This window comes from Borostomias antarcticus (assembly GCF_949987555.1).
Source record: "Borostomias antarcticus genome assembly, chromosome: 23".
Taxonomy (NCBI): Eukaryota; Metazoa; Chordata; class Actinopteri; order Stomiiformes; family Stomiidae; genus Borostomias; species Borostomias antarcticus.
In genome coordinates this window covers 2915722-2932059 of record NC_140256.1, presented here as the reverse complement: position 1 = coordinate 2932059, position 16338 = coordinate 2915722, and the positions used below count along the sequence as shown (strand labels likewise).

The 16338-nt window shown below is 41.5% G+C and overlaps 3 protein-coding genes across 3 annotated transcripts; all 3 read right to left on the bottom strand.

The window, feature by feature from the left end:
* Positions 1-420: 420 nt before the first annotated feature.
* On the bottom strand, positions 421-6811 carry cfap251 (cilia and flagella associated protein 251; the record flags this gene model as incomplete). The annotated part of the gene is made up of 20 exons (XM_084457404.1): positions 421-569; positions 686-787; positions 928-1156; positions 1309-1452; positions 1550-1640; positions 1738-1901; positions 2414-2528; positions 2668-2852; positions 2978-3151; positions 3295-3446; positions 4031-4281; positions 4358-4546; positions 4659-4849; positions 4966-5010; positions 5136-5213; positions 5644-5724; positions 5849-5957; positions 6049-6158; positions 6237-6377; positions 6548-6811. 20 exons carry the CDS (start codon positions 6809-6811, stop codon positions 421-423), a joined length of 2964 nt encoding a protein of 987 aa, XP_084313530.1.
* Positions 6812-7314: 503 nt separating this feature from the next.
* On the bottom strand, positions 7315-9957 carry psmd9 (proteasome 26S subunit, non-ATPase 9). Its single transcript, XM_084457556.1, has 6 exons — positions 9828-9957; positions 9012-9111; positions 8638-8831; positions 8363-8464; positions 8152-8240; positions 7315-7453 (listed from the first exon to the last, which is right to left on the bottom strand). Exons 1-6 carry the CDS (start codon positions 9951-9953, stop codon positions 7426-7428), a joined length of 639 nt encoding a protein of 212 aa, XP_084313682.1. The 5' UTR covers positions 9954-9957; the 3' UTR covers positions 7315-7425.
* A 485-nt stretch (positions 9958-10442) lies between these two features.
* Positions 10443-16027, bottom strand: LOC311325080 (rab5 GDP/GTP exchange factor-like). Its single transcript, XM_084457730.1, has 9 exons — positions 15986-16027; positions 14569-14755; positions 14023-14153; positions 13687-13838; positions 13244-13313; positions 12984-13122; positions 12216-12310; positions 11798-12054; positions 10443-11597 (listed from the first exon to the last, which is right to left on the bottom strand). Exons 2-9 carry the CDS (start codon positions 14730-14732, stop codon positions 11163-11165), a joined length of 1443 nt encoding a protein of 480 aa, XP_084313856.1. The 5' UTR covers positions 14733-14755; positions 15986-16027; the 3' UTR covers positions 10443-11162.
* Between the last annotated feature and the right edge of the window lie 311 nt (positions 16028-16338).

Below are 16338 nucleotides of genomic sequence, written 5' to 3'. Positions count from 1 at the left end.
CCAGAGAATAAGGGCAACATGTTTATATTACCAGAGGCAAATTTTATGAATTGTTCACTCAAAATACATGCCAATGTGAGAAAACTAATATTTTTTATTTCACTATATACAATAATAGTAGGCCTAATCACTAACAGACTAAAATAACATCTGAATAAAAAGTCTCATAAAACAACAGCTCAGATCACAGCACAATTATTCATAACTCAATTTATATTGGACTCAACCAGATAGTGTTTCAATGTGTTTTTGTTCTTGTTTAACAAATCCTATATATATATAAAAAAAAAAAGAAACATCAAGTTGAATGGCGTCACATTCTCATTGTTATATTCTGTATCCTGCTTAGGGATTCAATATTATAGACACATTGTATGAACTGTCAACCACATTACTCAATAGACATATCGTGTGTCCATCCTAAGGAACGACAGACCCAGAGGGTGATGAAATGCCGTCATGTGAAGCAGGAGACATTTCCTCACTGGAAATGGGGAAACCCAGTATATCTGAAAATGTGCCCATGGATATCATCTCTGGGATCTCACACTCCAGTAAGTGTCCTGAATCTGCCAGAAGACACACACACACGCACACAAATCATTGTATTGTACAAAGGCATTGTTCATTATCACATTCAAGACAATTCATTGAGCTGTATCATTACTTTGAGAATGATACATACCCTCACATTCAAAGGTTCCATGCTCTGATCTTCCTCCTTCTGAATTGAGGCCCAGGAGAGTGGTGAAACTTTCAGCCAACTCATCCTCAGTCATATGTTCCCCTGATGAAAACACATTTTTAAAGATGTAATTTGATGTAAAACAAAAGAATGAAAGGACAAACAAACTTTTTCAGTTTTTCTGTAATAGAGACAAGGAACAAACCAACATGCAGGCAGGCACACGATACGCTTGAACACACCTCTGGCCTGGAGCAGCTCCAGCAGCTCCTCCCTCTTCACCACAGGTTCTCCTGTCTCAGATGGGTCACCCAGAACCTGGAACGCGCTGAGAAGCTCCTCCCTGGAGATGCCAAACGCTGGCCGGTGGTTGATGTAGAGCCTAATGAACTCCTCCAGGTCTATGTCGGCCACATATTTTCCAGTCTCAGCATATCTACTGAACTTGACCTCGTTCTGCATGTCCTCCAGCTTGAGATAGGGCCATGAGATTAGTCGATTACAGGAGTCAATAATACCCGTGCAAATAAAACGTGTCGTGCATAACGTGTAAATGTATTGTGCTGTAAAAGGTTAGGGTCTCTGAGAAGGGTCAAAAGCTGTCGATCTTTCAACATGTGTACCTCTTGCTCAGTGGGAAAGAAGCCTAGAGCCCTCATGACAAAGGACACCTCTGCCAGAGGGATTCGAGTGGACACCTGTCGGGTTTCCATGGAGTCAATGCCTTGGTTACGTAGTTGACAGTAATAGAAATAATCCTCCATTTCCTAAGAGGAAAAAAACAGATGTTGTCCATATGTCAATATAAAAATACAGCATAACCACTCTTTTTTTTTTGTCATAAGCAACATCCATTTTACATACCTGAAAGAGTTCCCCGTCTCTCCCGCCCTCCAGGAGACTGTAGAAGGGAGTGAGGTCTTTTCCCCCGAGGGCAGCAGCTGCTTCTAATGCACTAAAGAAGAAAATAATGTAGAGGCTGTAAAAAGGGGCAAAAAGCATTACAACATATTTGCACTTGGCATTTAACCTTCACACAATGGTCTTCTTACTTCAGACTAATCTCCCAGGACAGGACAGTGCAGTCAGACCCCCCAGCAGTGAAAACAAATCGGCCGTCATACGAGCAGGCCAAAGCAGACACGCCTGTCGGGTGGCAGAGCAGAGCAGAAGACTTGTGGGGGTTTCCGTCCAGGGGTAGAATCTGGACACCCACCTTTTAGAAGAATATAAGAAAATGAATAATGACTGTTCATAATTAGATTTATGTAGAGTACATACTTACAGACACTGACTCGTAGAGCAAGAATTTGCGGGAGCAAAATGGGTCATGTAGGAGCAAAAATACTAACTTGCAGAATAGAGCAAGCATCCAAGTGTCATGAAGTGCAGATATTAGTGATATACTGTACTATGACATTTTTGCATTGTTTACATAACCTTACTTCAAGTGATTATCATCTCTCCAGGGACATTTATGTTAAAGCGATATGGCACAAGAGCCTGTGATATCCATGAATATTGCCACAGCTAGGGGGTGTTGTTAGGCACGACATGAATCGGAGTATAACAGCATTGTATTGTATATATTGGATTGTATAAGAAGTCTTCTGTGTAATATGGTAACCATTGCTCCAATTTAATATTTTTTTGCTCCAAAAATTTGGGGCCTGGAATATTTCATTTATTTCAGATATTGATGATGATATTAGGATTTAAAAAGAATACCTTGTTTTTTGTTATGTAAGCCAGGTAACGAGAGCTAGGATCCTGCTCCTGAGACATGGGAAGATTGACCATCTTCTCAACTGGAGAACCATATGTGGGGCCTAGGAGAGTCTTTCTGCAATGTAATGTAAAATCAGTCATCCAGTTAAATTATATGTTTTGCAAAGATGACAATAAAAAGATTAAAAGTGTATTAGACAAAGAGATAGTCTTAGGTAACGGGAAGAATCAGGTGATAATATTTTGGCCCTGACCTGCACATCTTGGTGGTGCTGTTGAACATCTTCATCTTGTACAGGTCTGAGGCGGTGAGGAGGAAGTCCTCTGTGGTGAGGGGGGGGTACCAGGTCATGCAGGTGGGCACGGCGCTCTGCTCTATGCGCTCTGAGCTTAGGACGAGCAGCTTATCCTCACTGCTGCTCTCCAAGTCATACTCAACCTGGGCCATAAGAAGGAGGAAGAGAGAGAGAGAGAGAGAGAATGACTGAGAGAAAGAAAGAGAGAAACCAAGAGCACTAGATGAAAGTAAACCAGAGCCCTCCTAATTTGAAGGTGGGAGCTCACCAGTCTGCGGTCCATGCCCAGGGAGAGCAGTCTCGGTCGGGTGCTGTCCAAGTACACCCCAAACAGGAGGTCCTTGATGGGCTTATAGTGGGAGTAATGTCTCCCTAGATACTTCCAGCACTGTGAGCTCTCACCAATATGCAAGTGGAACACCATCACTGCTTTTCCAGCATCCTGACAATGATGGGGCATGGGCCAGAACAGGGAGAACAGGAACAGAATTGCAGAACCATTATTCCCTTTCATCTTTCACTAGGCGTCAAACCAATAAATACAGAGGGCTAAACCCTTCCACTTCTCCTGATTGGTTTGCTCACTGCTGTGGCCATGTAGAGGGAGTCTGGGGAGAAGCAGATGTGAGTGATGCAGTCTTGGCTGTACTTGAAGCAGTCCTCTGCCTCACTCTGCAGTGTGCATGCATCCAGTACATGGACGGCACCGCTGGCAAAGCCAACAGCCAAGTAGAATCCTGTCAACAACAACAACAAAAAACAGTGGAGGATTTACAAGATGATTTGGTATATTCTAACCTCGCACCTATGGTCCGAAATTAAAATATCAGCTTTATTCAAGCAAAATCAACAGTCCAAATGTACTTTCTCACCCTGTTCAGTCACATGTTTTATTACAAATTTGAAACAGATTGGATGTCCGTTGTTTTTTGTTGCCGCAGACTTGTCATATTTACACCAAAGACTCCTGCTCATTCGTGACTGGGACGTGGCATCAGAGTGAATTGATTTCTAATGAGGTTGAATGATGTGGTACTGTACACATAAACCTGATGCACCTTGGCATGCGTGTGGGATGACATTATACAGTACTTTCTGGGGATCCTTTTTGTCTCACGAACACCAAAAGCAGAACTAGAGGTAAAGTTTAAAGTTCTGTGCAGCAACATTGACGTGGCATTTAATTCCAACAGCATTGATTAAATAATAATAACTTGTGACATGTTTCTTTGTAAGGGTATTTGTATATTTTCTGTATGACGATAATAGGATATACTAACAATATGACAAATTACACAGACAAAAACCCTTGCTGGCTCACCTTGGGGGTCATATGTGATGCATTGGATCTGTCTCTCCTTCTGAAAGACCCTGCTGCAGACCAGCAGCTTGTGTTCATAGTCCCACAGCTTCAATATGCCACTGTGACTACCCATGGCTATAATTGGCTGCTTGGGATGACAAGCCACAGCATGTAGTGACTCAACATGCTCTTGTAGCAGCGTTTTCGGCATCCCACCCTGTGCGTTCACATGTACCACTGTGGAGGTGATCGTTGACAGAACAAAGTTCCTACAGGGAAGAAAGGGGCAGGGTTGGTGTGGGAAAGATGGATACTGTAGCATATAGACATGACACTGCCTCTCACCCAGTTACAAATGGTGTAGCCTCCAGAGTGCAGTTATCCATATATCCTTGACTGCTGTCGGGCGGCAACTCTTTCGTGAAGGAGATGGATGATATTGGGTCAAGGTTGAATTCGCTGAACCAACTGACGAGTTTGAAGTTTTCGTCATAGAATGTCACACGGCCCAGAGTGTCTCCGGTCACGATGAAGCTAAGGAATCAAAGACCATATGGAACCAAAGGTTGTCAACTACACCCACAAACACCTAAGATACTTCAACATTGGTGACGGGGTCAGACTTGTACTATGCATGAAGATTCACCTGCCAGTCAACGTGAGTACAGTGATGGCTTCTTTTTGAAGGGGGATGACCTTAATGGCTTTCCTGACGAGGGGTCTGCCTATAGCAGAGTCCCACAGCACCAGGTTACCAGCGGAGGTGGCTGAGAGGGCCTGGAGCCCCTTCCAGTGGAACACAGACTGGCTGATTGCACCCACAACCTTGTTGAAAGTCTGAGAAACGAAAGTCAAAGCTGAAATCATTATATAATGTGAAGAGGAAATTAGGTAAAAGAGGCAGTTCTGACAGCTAACTGACATGATCAGAGATAAGTAATCAGTGTCTTTACCTTGTCCAAGAGTTCAGGGGCAATGTGATCCAGGTTTTCCTTGTTCTAAAAAATAAAATAAAATATAGAGATATTTAAGATAAAATATAGAGGTATTATTTGACAATCAAATAAAGATCAAAAAGACACAAACTGCAGAATCACCAAATAAATTAAATTGTGGTACTTGCCCTGGAGTAAAACAGAACTTGGTGCTCACTGTTGCTTAGCAGCTGAGTGCTGTCATTTGGGTTGAAAATGATGTGGTTCTGAAAAGATATTAAAATGTCACATGTTCCAGAAGGTCAATGACATCAGACATTGACATGTTTCCCTTGAGAACATTTGTAACAGTCTAATGTAAATTCCACCAAGAACCTACTATAGTGGCATTTTGCTCAAATAGGTTAGTCAACAAACCCACTTACATAACTATCTATATATCAACTGATTCGACTCTGTTTTGAAAATACACCACCCCAATCCTCAATGCATCTACAGTATACACATTTTAAAAAATGCTTTGATATTGAAGGACTGTTTTGTGATATTAGTCAACAAACTCATTAGACTCTGACTCACTATATACAGTACATACTACTGTACAGTATGTCGAACTGCTGCTGAACTATCCAGGCTGTTTTTCAATTATTACTACTTTACTGTTTTGTAACTTAATCTTAAACATAATAATCCTACCTGAAATCCATGCTCTGGGTTGAGTTTAGAAACACACAATGGATCCTCTGTCTCATTTGTCCAATCCCAAACACAAACTCGCTGTGTAAAAAAAAAAAAAAAAGAAAACAAAAGAGGGAGAATAAAATAAAAATCCAACTGAATTGAATCTCCTGAAATAATCTGTTGAACATTAAGAGGTTTTCTAGTGTCCTCAGAGGCTTACCTGGACCTCTCCAGTGCCAACTGTCACCAGGTGTTTTGAGTCTTTTGACAGTGCCAAAGCTGTAACACCCCCCTCAGGGTGACAGTCGAATAATGTGCGCACAGGTATCCTGGGACATGGGCAAAAAAGTCGCTATGTCAGACTCTTGAATCACTGTACCAAAATCCTTTGAAACTTTGACGTATATTATAAATTGTTACCGAGAGTAGGAGTCCCAAATGATCACCAGACTTTCCTGTCCTCCATCCGCAGTCACCAGCCATCGCCTGTCTTCGCTCACACACATACACGAAATGGGACTGCTGTGGCCCTGTGGAGTGATCAAATAATATAAGTTGTATCTGTGACGGTTTTGTATTCCCATACTCACACTGCACGGTATTGTTACCTGAAGGTGGTGCTGAGAGTTTGAGGTGTGATCATACATGACAGCAACATGGGCGCCACCATAGAGGATCACCAGCTCATCCTGGTCTTGCAGACTGAAGACAGGGAGGCCAGGGTTCATCCCAAACACCCACTCCAGTGTCTGTAAACACCATGGATGTATTGGTAAACACATACGATACAGATTTACAAAGAATCAAATGTGTGCGTGTCTCTTGTTTTCAATATTGAAAACAATTGTGTAGCCTACTTTTGCCAGGTATCTTCGCTAAGATTTGGACTAGATAACATAATATAGTAGGATTAATTTACCAAAGCATGGGTGTTAACATGAGAGGACCGCTGCTTGGGTAACAAGTTCCTGTAGGTGGCAGTATAGACTTGCGAGTCAGCTGGATCCCCAGGCAAGTGAGACTGGTCATCTGTCTCATCTGGTCCACGTTCTCCACTCACACCTCCATCACACCTGGTTTCTTCATGCTCTTTACTTTCCATCTTGTCTTTTTTGCTCAGGTCCTCTCCATCCTGGTCTGGTTGCTGCTCCTCTGGGAGACTCTCAGTTTCAGTACCAGACATAACTCACTACACACACCGTACTTCCAGAAAAATGATGCTTACACCCACCTCGTAGGAAATAGGAAGTATAGGAAGTATAGGAAATAGGAAATATCTCAAGCACACTGGCTACGAGATAACGTTAGCTACCGCTAACAGGCCATACAACCAGAATGGACCGTTTCAGCCAGCGCATCACAGCGAATATGAAACTTGCAAAAGAAACCAAGAGATGTGTGTTTCTATGAACCGTTGTAACTACGTTGTAATTAAAATCTAAACAAGTTAGCTCACTAGCTCACTAAACACACGAATAGGTCAGGACAACTAAAACACTAGGGCGTCCCGTTGCCTGGACACGATGAGGAGGGGGCGGATCAAAGCCTTGTGGAGGAAAAGGGATCGACCACTGACCAGATCAGAATAACTTTATTTAAATACATTTTAATGAAGCTCATTAATACAGCTCCACAAAATCATCTCAAGCAATGCTTCTGAAAAAAACAGATTAAGTCTTTTGGATTATTTTATTTAACGTCTGTAGACAGCTGAAACATGCCATGAATTTGTAACCACCCAGTGGCTTAACATGGCAAGTACAGGTTGGTATGATCCTGCTGCTGATCCAGTCCTTATCACCTGGGGGTGGGCACAATGTTGCAGCTGTAGAAAAACAGGATTTAGAGAATTGAAACCTACAAATGAATAGAGATCCGAACATACAGAGACCAGGTCTCTTTTACAGATGTGCCCTGCTTACAAACAACATATAGAAAAATACAAGAACAGTGATAGCGTACAGGCAATGACAACAAACTTACAACCAACGATTACAGTAATACAGTAGCAGAGTACGAAAAATACAAAGTAGTGACAAAGTACAAGGATACAGAGTACAATAATTATTAAAGTACAGTAAGGAAATGACTAGCATCAATGGCATTTACAAACTATAGTCCCATAGGTATCAGTTAATAATTGTCAGGGGAATGAGGGATGGGAGATTGTTTTATTTCTGAAAGGAGTTTCAGAGTTTAAGGCCTGCAATGCGAAAAACAGCATCTCCCAATTCCATCATATCAAATTTAACATCTTCAGCCATCTGCGACGGATCAGGGCTCTTGATGGAGAAGATCATGAATTTAGTTTTCCTGGCATTTAGAACCAGTTTCCGATTTGCTAACGAGTGCTAAATGGAACTGAACGCTGATTGAAGTAGCAGGAGGGCTTCACTAGTAGTGGGTGCTGTTGTATATAGTACGGTATCATCAGCATAGAAATGAGCAGTACAGTTGGAAAGATTCGAATAACTAGAATCAAAATAAACTGCTATATGAGAAAACCTGAAGAGTAGCACTTACCCCAATAGCCCTCTCCCTGACCAACGCTGTGGGGTCAGGCTCATCTGGGTTCGCTGGCCATTTCTAATCACTGCAATGCTTAATGGTTTCTACAAGAGAAGGAATGTCAGGCCAGAAAAAAGGATGTTTGTTTCACTTTCAAGTTCAAGTTCTTGAAATTGCAAGATGATTCAGCCCTTGTGGCCGTGAGGCACAATTAACACTAGCATACCCCTTCACTATGCTGAACCACAGACGCGATATTCTGAAGATTCTGGAAATTCCCTGTGTTAACGGATCCAAACTCGATGATTTCATCACCAAGGCGCAGGCCCTATGGAAAGAAACATGTGTCACAAGTTGTTTTTTTGCGCACAAAAGGTCACTTTGACGGCATCACATGTTTCTTAAGTGCATCTAGCTTTGAGCTAAAGCCTAGTCAATAAGCAGACTGGAGCCATTATCCCCGGTAGATACTGTAATATCGTAAAGAGACTGGTCCCTCACAGCTCGGCAGGCAGGGGAGCCTTGTGTCACGGCATCCACACGAGCAAAAGCAGGGGGCAGGGAGACTTCCTGCTCCATCGACTCAGCCTGGGCCTCTGCCTCGTCCTGCTCACGCTTGGCCTTCTCCCGTGCATGCAGCCTGTGTAGGGCTTCTTCTATCTCCACCATGATGGCCTTGTGATCATTCTGCAGGCCTGTCCCAGTTCAGATGCAGTGGAAAAAATCATGATGTGAATTTCAGCTTATATCACCCACCCCTAGAGGAAGGTATACAAAGCAAAATTGTAGCACAATCTATGGTAGGTATTGTTTATCAAATTGCAACTAATTATAATTTTAAAATAATGAACAATGGTCTGGTACACAATTCTTACAAGAAATGCTGTGCCTTGCAGTTCTGATCTGGTACACATTAACATCTGCGCGAGGGTAGCCCTCCACATCAACCAGAGGACCCTCCACTCCAACGCCTTGCTGGTAGACAAAAGGAGCATTGGTTGTGAATTTTTATACACAGGCACAAACCTAAATCAGGGTAGTGGCTAGAAGGGGTACAGCTACGGTAGGTGTAGAAGGAAGGTAAAGGCTAGTTCCCATAAACCCAGAAGCCATTTAGGGCAAAGTTTATGGTTAAGTTAAGTTTAGGGTTATGGTTTGACAGGTCTCTGCATGTATGGGAATTAGCCTTCTACACAGGCCGTAGCTGTATCCCATCTAGCCACAACCCTAATTCAGGGCTCAATGATATTACATAATGCTACGTCGCCCTGTTCCACTGTTGATATAATATAAGATATATTATGATAAGATAAAAGGACTCTTGCATCTTAAATGACAACAAACACGCATTTGTTACAACTACATTAAGTCACCGTTGTAGCCTGATATCAGACTGAATTTTCAATTCGTTACACTCCTATAATAAGAATCAGTGAACTTTGGAGTGGGCACTGCAGATTCGAAAGTCTTGTTTTTCTCGGTATAATATTAGATTAAAGGCATCAAATAGAGCCTCGTATAAAATATTATTCAAGTACAGCACCTAGCCACCAGTTCTACCCCCAAGCTCACTATTAGCATAACACAGTAACAGAGGCTATCACTTGCTAACACGAATCTGACGTTAGCTAGCTAGCACTTTCGGCTACCTGGTAGATACGGTTTAGCCATAAATCTAGTTAGCAACTTACATCTTCCAAAACGTCATAGTAAGCTTTGATTTGCTCCTCAAGTCCGTCTTTCTTTTTTACAAGATTTTGAACATCTTCCATTGTTATTATGGAATTCCCCACGTTGTTTTCCTCTGTCATCTTCATGGCTACTTTTACTACGAGTGACAAACGGGGTCAAATGTCGTAAAGCGGTGTAAAAATGCTCATAGCGATGTTTTCATTTTATAATAGCTCCATGGATGTTCCTAGAATCGCGCAAGATAGAAGTTGAAAACGTTGATTGGGAAGGCATTTCCGATTCTGTATCTGCTTCAGCGTCATTAGTACCTATCTATCTACAGTAGTAAAATATGCTTCATGATTGTGCTGCCTGGTTCTCATTCATGGCTTATTCCTCTTCCTAATACATGAAAAAGAAACCAAAACCAGCACTATTACATACTTTTGAGCAATTGAATGAGATAGTTCTTTAATAAAGGGCCTTACTTTTAAATGGAAATTAGATTCTTGAACACTTAAAGTGAACAACAAACCAAACAAGTCACTGAGTTAATAAAAACATATCACATTACATCACATTATATAATTACTAACAAAACATAACAGGTAGAACACAGTCTCATAACTGTTGGAAAGTAACAGGTTATACAATCAGAGTAGTCTAAAACACCAGGTGTTAAAACTGGGATCAGACAGAAATTCACATATTATCTTATTCACCTTTATTACAATGTCACAATAGGTAGACTACGAAGGCACTTTAATGTTCATCTTGACTTCACTTAATCATACCAGTAAATCACCATTCCCAGATTGACAACTACCAAAGTATGTCCCCACTGATTATTTAAAACTTGTAGCTCTGTTGTCCTGGTATCTTTAGCTTCTAAACAACATCCATCAACATCAATGTGTAGTAGATCCTTTGATGAGACAGCATACAGTAAGAGTGCATATTTCTCTAGTTAACGAGGTGAATACATACAATTAATGTAGAGAACCTTCAAAACCTGAACAAGGTCAAAAATGTAAACAGTCGACAGCCCCTTGTGACCTGTGGAACCAAATTTGAGACTGCATTATGTCCCTTGAGTGTTAGCTATGGTTTCAAGTCAAGAGCTTGCCATGGGTTGTGTCTTTAGATGTGCAAACTTGGCATTGAGGAATGTTGAGATCTCATCTTTGAGGATCCCGTTGAATAAATCATTTGTGCTATTTGGTACTGTTCCTTTGCCGTTTTTGCTAGCTGCTTTTACTCTTAGAGAAGCAGAACACTTTTTTTGCAACCACCAACAGCTGTTATCCACCCGCCTGTCACTGCAGAGCAACCAGTAGGACCAGGGTGGACTGTGGTTAACACTCTGCCTCGGTTGGACAGACCTTATTAGACTCATGATCCTCCAGAACCAGCATCGACTCATCTCTGACGTCCTCCTGCACCACTTCAGACTGGGCTGAGGTAAGCGGACTTCGCACCAGCTCTGACTGGGCTTTAATTTCTTTGTATGTCAAAGCAGACCGAGCTGTCGCTTCATCTACTTGTGTCTGGACAGACTGGACCCACTGCTGAAGCTGTTCCTTGAGGGCGTTCATTCCTTGGTCGACCTTCTCCTGTCGATGACTCAGCTCCTCTACTTGGTAATGTGTTGCCTGGGCGATCTTTTGCCTCTCTTTCCCTCCCTTGAGTATTGAGGGAGGCTGGCGTCCCTGCATATACCCCTCAAACTCCTCTGGACTGAGATTAAGTGCTGGTCCATTTAACTTATCAATGAAGGCCACAGCGCAAGACTGCAGTTTGGGAAGAGGGAGAGAATATGCATAAAAAGACTGAATTAATATATTGATTTCATCTGGGACTGTCCACAATTCAAGGATGTTTATTTGTCACGTACAAAGATAAACAGTAGGTAACATGTACAATTAAATGCTCATATGTGCCACTGTATACTTCTCCATTAAGTGCATTTGTGTGGGCAATTTGAACTTACCAGATTGGTAAAGTAGTATCCGCTCTCTCCTGCCATTAGGCTATGAGGCAGGCCGAAGCGGATCACATACTGCATGTTGGAGTGAAGTCGGGGTGGGTTGGCTTTTAACACCACGTAAATCAGACCTGACAGGAAGTCGTCAGCGTTGGCAGGTTCACTGCTGGAGGTGGAGAGGGCCTGGAAGATGTTCTGACTACACTTGGATACACAAGAAAGCTTGTCCTGTGGTGCTCGTTTGGCATCCATCTCAATTATGGCTGGGAATGTGGCACGTAAAACAAAGGTTAGAAAACAGGATGACTACACAAGAATATATCCAACATCAATGCAAGGAAATAGTTCTGGAATCAGCAATGAAGCAGTCATTTTATTAATTTGATTACCTCACCGAGAGGTGAAATTTGTACAATTCAGTCACCTGTTATAGCAGGCAGGAAGGGGTCACCAGTAATCTCAGCCTTGTCATCAGGAAATGGCACTTTCAGCATCTGGGGTGTAACCCAGTTGAACGACCTATCAAACATTACATTTACAGTGTATTCAAATAATATCATACAAATGGACAGCTCACTCAATATACATTACATTCGTTATTAGGCGTAATATAATCAAATAACATTGACATGTTTTTGAGCCATTAATACATACAACAGGCATGATTTACTGCAACAAAACAGCATACAGGTGCATCTCAGAATATTGTGGAAAGCTCATTATTTTCCGTAATTTAATTCAAAAAGGGAAACTTTCATGTATTCTAGATCCATTACACAAAGTGAAATATTTCAAGCCTTTTTTGTTTTAATCTTCATGATTGCACAGTATGTTCATTTATACACTCAATACTTGGTCAGGGCTCCTTTTGCATAAATTACTGCCATCAACATGGAGTGTGGCATGGAGGCAATCAGCCTTGAAATATTTCCCTACATGTGTAATAAATCTATAATATGAAAGTTTCACTTTTTGAATTAAATTCGGAAAATAATAAACTTTCCGCAATATTCCAATTCTGGGATGCACCTGTATGCTTAAACCACAACAGCACACTTAACAGGGTATAAGACCAAAATATCAACAGTGATCCAGGGAGGTAGTAGGAATAGAGGAGTGTGCTGTGGACACAGAGGAGAGAGGTTGGTGATGAATAGTAGACTGATTTAAGATCAATGTTATATTTACTGACCGTATCCTCCTCTGGAGTGACAAGTCTTTCTGCTCATCATCGCAGCTGTCATGGCAGAAGACCCATTTGTGCAGGCGGGTCATGATAAGCTTCTCTATGTGCTCCATCATCTGAGAGACTTGAGTCTCAGAAAGACCTACTGTACCAAAATTTAGTAAGGAACAGAGTTCTAATTCAGTGTCAAACTGTGTGATAAATGTATAATCAGCTCACATTCAATAAGAATCCCACAGATGTGCTGTGTTGGTGTAGTTACTCACTGCTGAAATGCTCAGCTATGTTCACGTAAAAGTCTTGCACAAGGTCGGACTGCTTCTGCACGGGTAAGTCCTGTCAAGACAAACAGAGGCTGAGACACAATACAGGCAGGAAAGGAAAGGGACAAACTCGCCATGCAGAGACGACAGCAGGGCTGAAAATTAACACCTGTCACCGGCCAAATGCAGGTAAAATTTCCAATTGCCGACTAGATTTCGGAAGGCTATCTGAAAAAAATATATACTTGGCCGGTAGATTTTTTCATCTACAGTCCCCTTGGCAGGTGACTCACCATGAGCCAAAAAGTTAATTTTCACCCCTGGACGAGAGTATAATACTCTACTACTTTTGCAGAACATAAAAGCAATGTAATGTAACATTAGAAAGAATGAGAGTATTCTCAAGAGTTTAGGGTGAAGATGTTAATCACAGAGAAGGAAATTACATGGTAAGCCTCCACGGTGTTGAGGAAGGCAGTGCAGCGAGACTGCAGGCTCTGGGAGGAAGGGTTCCGGAGCAGCTTTAGGAAGCTGGTGAAGTCCCCTCGCTCAAGGCCCTGGTAATCCTTTAAGGCCGCCGCCTGAGCTTCTGGTAACTCTGCAACAGAAATGAGAGGGAACCAGATAGCAATAGCCTTTCTCATGTTGGCAAACTAGTACGTTATTTTTGTTATTTAACTGTCATTTGATTGTGCAGTACAAGAAGAAGGATTCCACAATCATGGAGAGGCTCTTGTGATATGCTAGTCGGGCGGAAATTCAAAGGTCAAGCAGATAGGCACCGTGGCGTTTGGGAGGCGATGGTCCGCCCCAGAAGAGCCGCCTCATCGTGTTAACGCGCCGACCCTTCTCAATACTCTTCTTCTCCTCAAATTTGGAGAAGGTAAGGGGCGATTCTCCATCAGAGTGATGGCTGACAAGAGGGAGAAACATGTAGACTAATTAAAATGGCAACTTTTGCAAATTCAACTGACTAGCTAGCAGAGTAATATTACACTTCCCAGTTTGTTTGAGTCGGAAATACATCAAACTATGGAAATTAGATGATCTCAAACGTCCGTTTCAGCTGGCATTTAAGTAGTAAAATAAATAAAGTCACAGAAATGCTTCAAGTCTGTAGGCCTACTGCATTATGCTGGACTTAAACACGCACATCCAAAACGTTTAACACTGGGAACTAGATAGAAAAACAAACTCACGAGTCTGCACACCAGAAAATAAAATATATTTAAAAATAATAATAATAATCCTGGGAGCATATTTCCGGTGTGCAGACTCTACTTTTCCAAATCTAAGTAGCACTAAGAAATTGCTACTTCACAACAAACCTTTGCCCACTGTCTTGTCGATAGGTTTCTGCTTTGCGGTTCCGTTCTCTCCAGCACTTCGAACAAAACCCCTGCCATGCAGGGTTGCCATAGTAACCACAGCCATCCTTGCAGAGCAGTTCTGCTTGAGTGACCCTGATACCTCTCTGCTGCTCCTCCGACATAGTTCAAATCACTTCCTCCCTACCTGTTGACAAAACAAACACGTGTCACCAATAGATTGAATTACATGCATAAGAACAACCTTTGACTGGCACGAGTGGCTGCCTAAAAAAAGTGTAAAAAAATGTTAAATTCCTTATGATATCGATGTTTATGTCTGTTCTGTCAATCAAAACCACCGTCAACACAAAAGGCCAATTCTTTTACAGCAATAGCCACTGAAAAAAAATAGATATACATCTAAATGCATCCATACGCAGTATGCATTTTATACAAAATCATAAAACACAGAACATAAATCAATTAGTCCTATGAAGTCTGTATCAACAGGCAATCAATCAATCAATCAAAGCTTTATTTTTATAGCGCATTTCATACCCAGAGGCAACACAATGCGCTTTACAGAGAGCAGTGGGAGGGTGGGCATAGGTCCCACCCCTACATATTCCAGAGGGAAGCAAAAAAACTGTTTCACCCGGGGGCCAGATAAGTCAGCTGTAAAAATTCTTCCCTGACCCCTCTCAATGAGACGATTGAGCAAGCTCCTGGAAAATGTGTCTATTGGATAAGAACATATACAGAGCTGTAAACATGGGCTAGATGCTTCATATTATCAAATATACAAACCATGTATAATGATAATGTGGTGCAGAAAGTCCCTGTGAAGAGTTCAATCAATCAATCAATCAAAGCTTTATCTATATAGCGCATTTCATACCCAGAGGCAACACAATGCTCTTTACAGAGAACAAGGGAGGTGGGCATACGACCCACCCCTACATATTCCAGAGGGAAGCAGAAAAACAGTTTCACCCGGGGGCCAGATAAGTGAGCTGTAATGAGCTGTAATGTCAATGGATGTTTTGTTTTTTTCTAGCTTGTTAGGTAACTTTAATCATACAAAATAAGTCTCTCTGATACGTAACTAACCATGGCTAACTAACTAACCTTGTTAACCAATTAACTAACGATAATTGGCTTGAATGCTAGTTATAAAGTCATTCCTAACTAACCTTAGCTTATTTGTGTACAGGTACAACTTCTTAAGTCAGTGAGCTAAGTTAGCTAGCTAACCACGCTAGCCAAGTCTGGGGATTGTTGAATCAGCTCAAACAAAAAACGTGAGACAAACGGTAGCCTATATTATAGCTATATATTTATATCATAATAGCACTTTTAATAAACTGTAATATATAACCTTTCCTACCCGTCAAGATATCCAACTGCTAACTTTCAAGTTTCAGCTCCAACCTACCCGACTGGTTCCTGCTAGTTCCTGCGTGTTGATCAGCTGTTTCTTGAGCCGGGAACGGGGTCAACTCATGACTCCGGAAAATAAATGTTTGAACTTCCGCATTATCAACAAAATGCATTTGCGCCATGATTTCACTACATGCTGATTTTTTTTATTATTTTTTTTTTTTTTAAAGTTAATTAGATTTTCATAGATGCTAATGATCCCTACGAAGGAAAACGGGAGAGACACATTTAACCTTCTACCTTTATTAAATAAAAAAAGAAATTGTACTTCACAGTCTGGAAGATAAATGGTATCAAATATGTTACAGTAAATGTTATTCTTGCAATTGGAAAATACATACACAGTCA

What these genes read in the sequence shown, in the direction of transcription:
- LOC311325080 (XM_084457730.1), bottom strand. Translation starts at nt 14,732, where the DNA reads ATGTCGGAGGAGCAGCAGAGAGGTATCAGGGTCACTCAAGCAGAACTG. An exon ending in ACACCGTGGAGGCTTACCAT is followed by an intron (nt 13,314 to 13,686) that starts GTAATTTCCTTC and finishes TTGTCTTGACAG; the next exon opens with GACTTACCCGTGCAGAAGCA. An exon ending in GATACTACTTTACCAATCTG is followed by an intron (nt 11,598 to 11,797) that starts GTAAGTTCAAAT and finishes CCCAAACTGCAG; the next exon opens with TCTTGCGCTGTGGCCTTCAT.
- psmd9 (XM_084457556.1), bottom strand. Translation starts at nt 9,953, where the DNA reads ATGAAGATGACAGAGGAAAACAACGTGGGGAATTCCATAATAACAATG. An exon ending in TGCAAGGCACAGCATTTCTT is followed by an intron (nt 8,832 to 9,011) that starts GTAAGAATTGTG and finishes GAACTGGGACAG; the next exon opens with GCCTGCAGAATGATCACAAG. An exon ending in TCAGGGAGAGGGCTATTGGG is followed by an intron (nt 7,454 to 8,151) that starts GTAAGTGCTACT and finishes GTTTTTCTACAG; the next exon opens with CTGCAACATTGTGCCCACCC.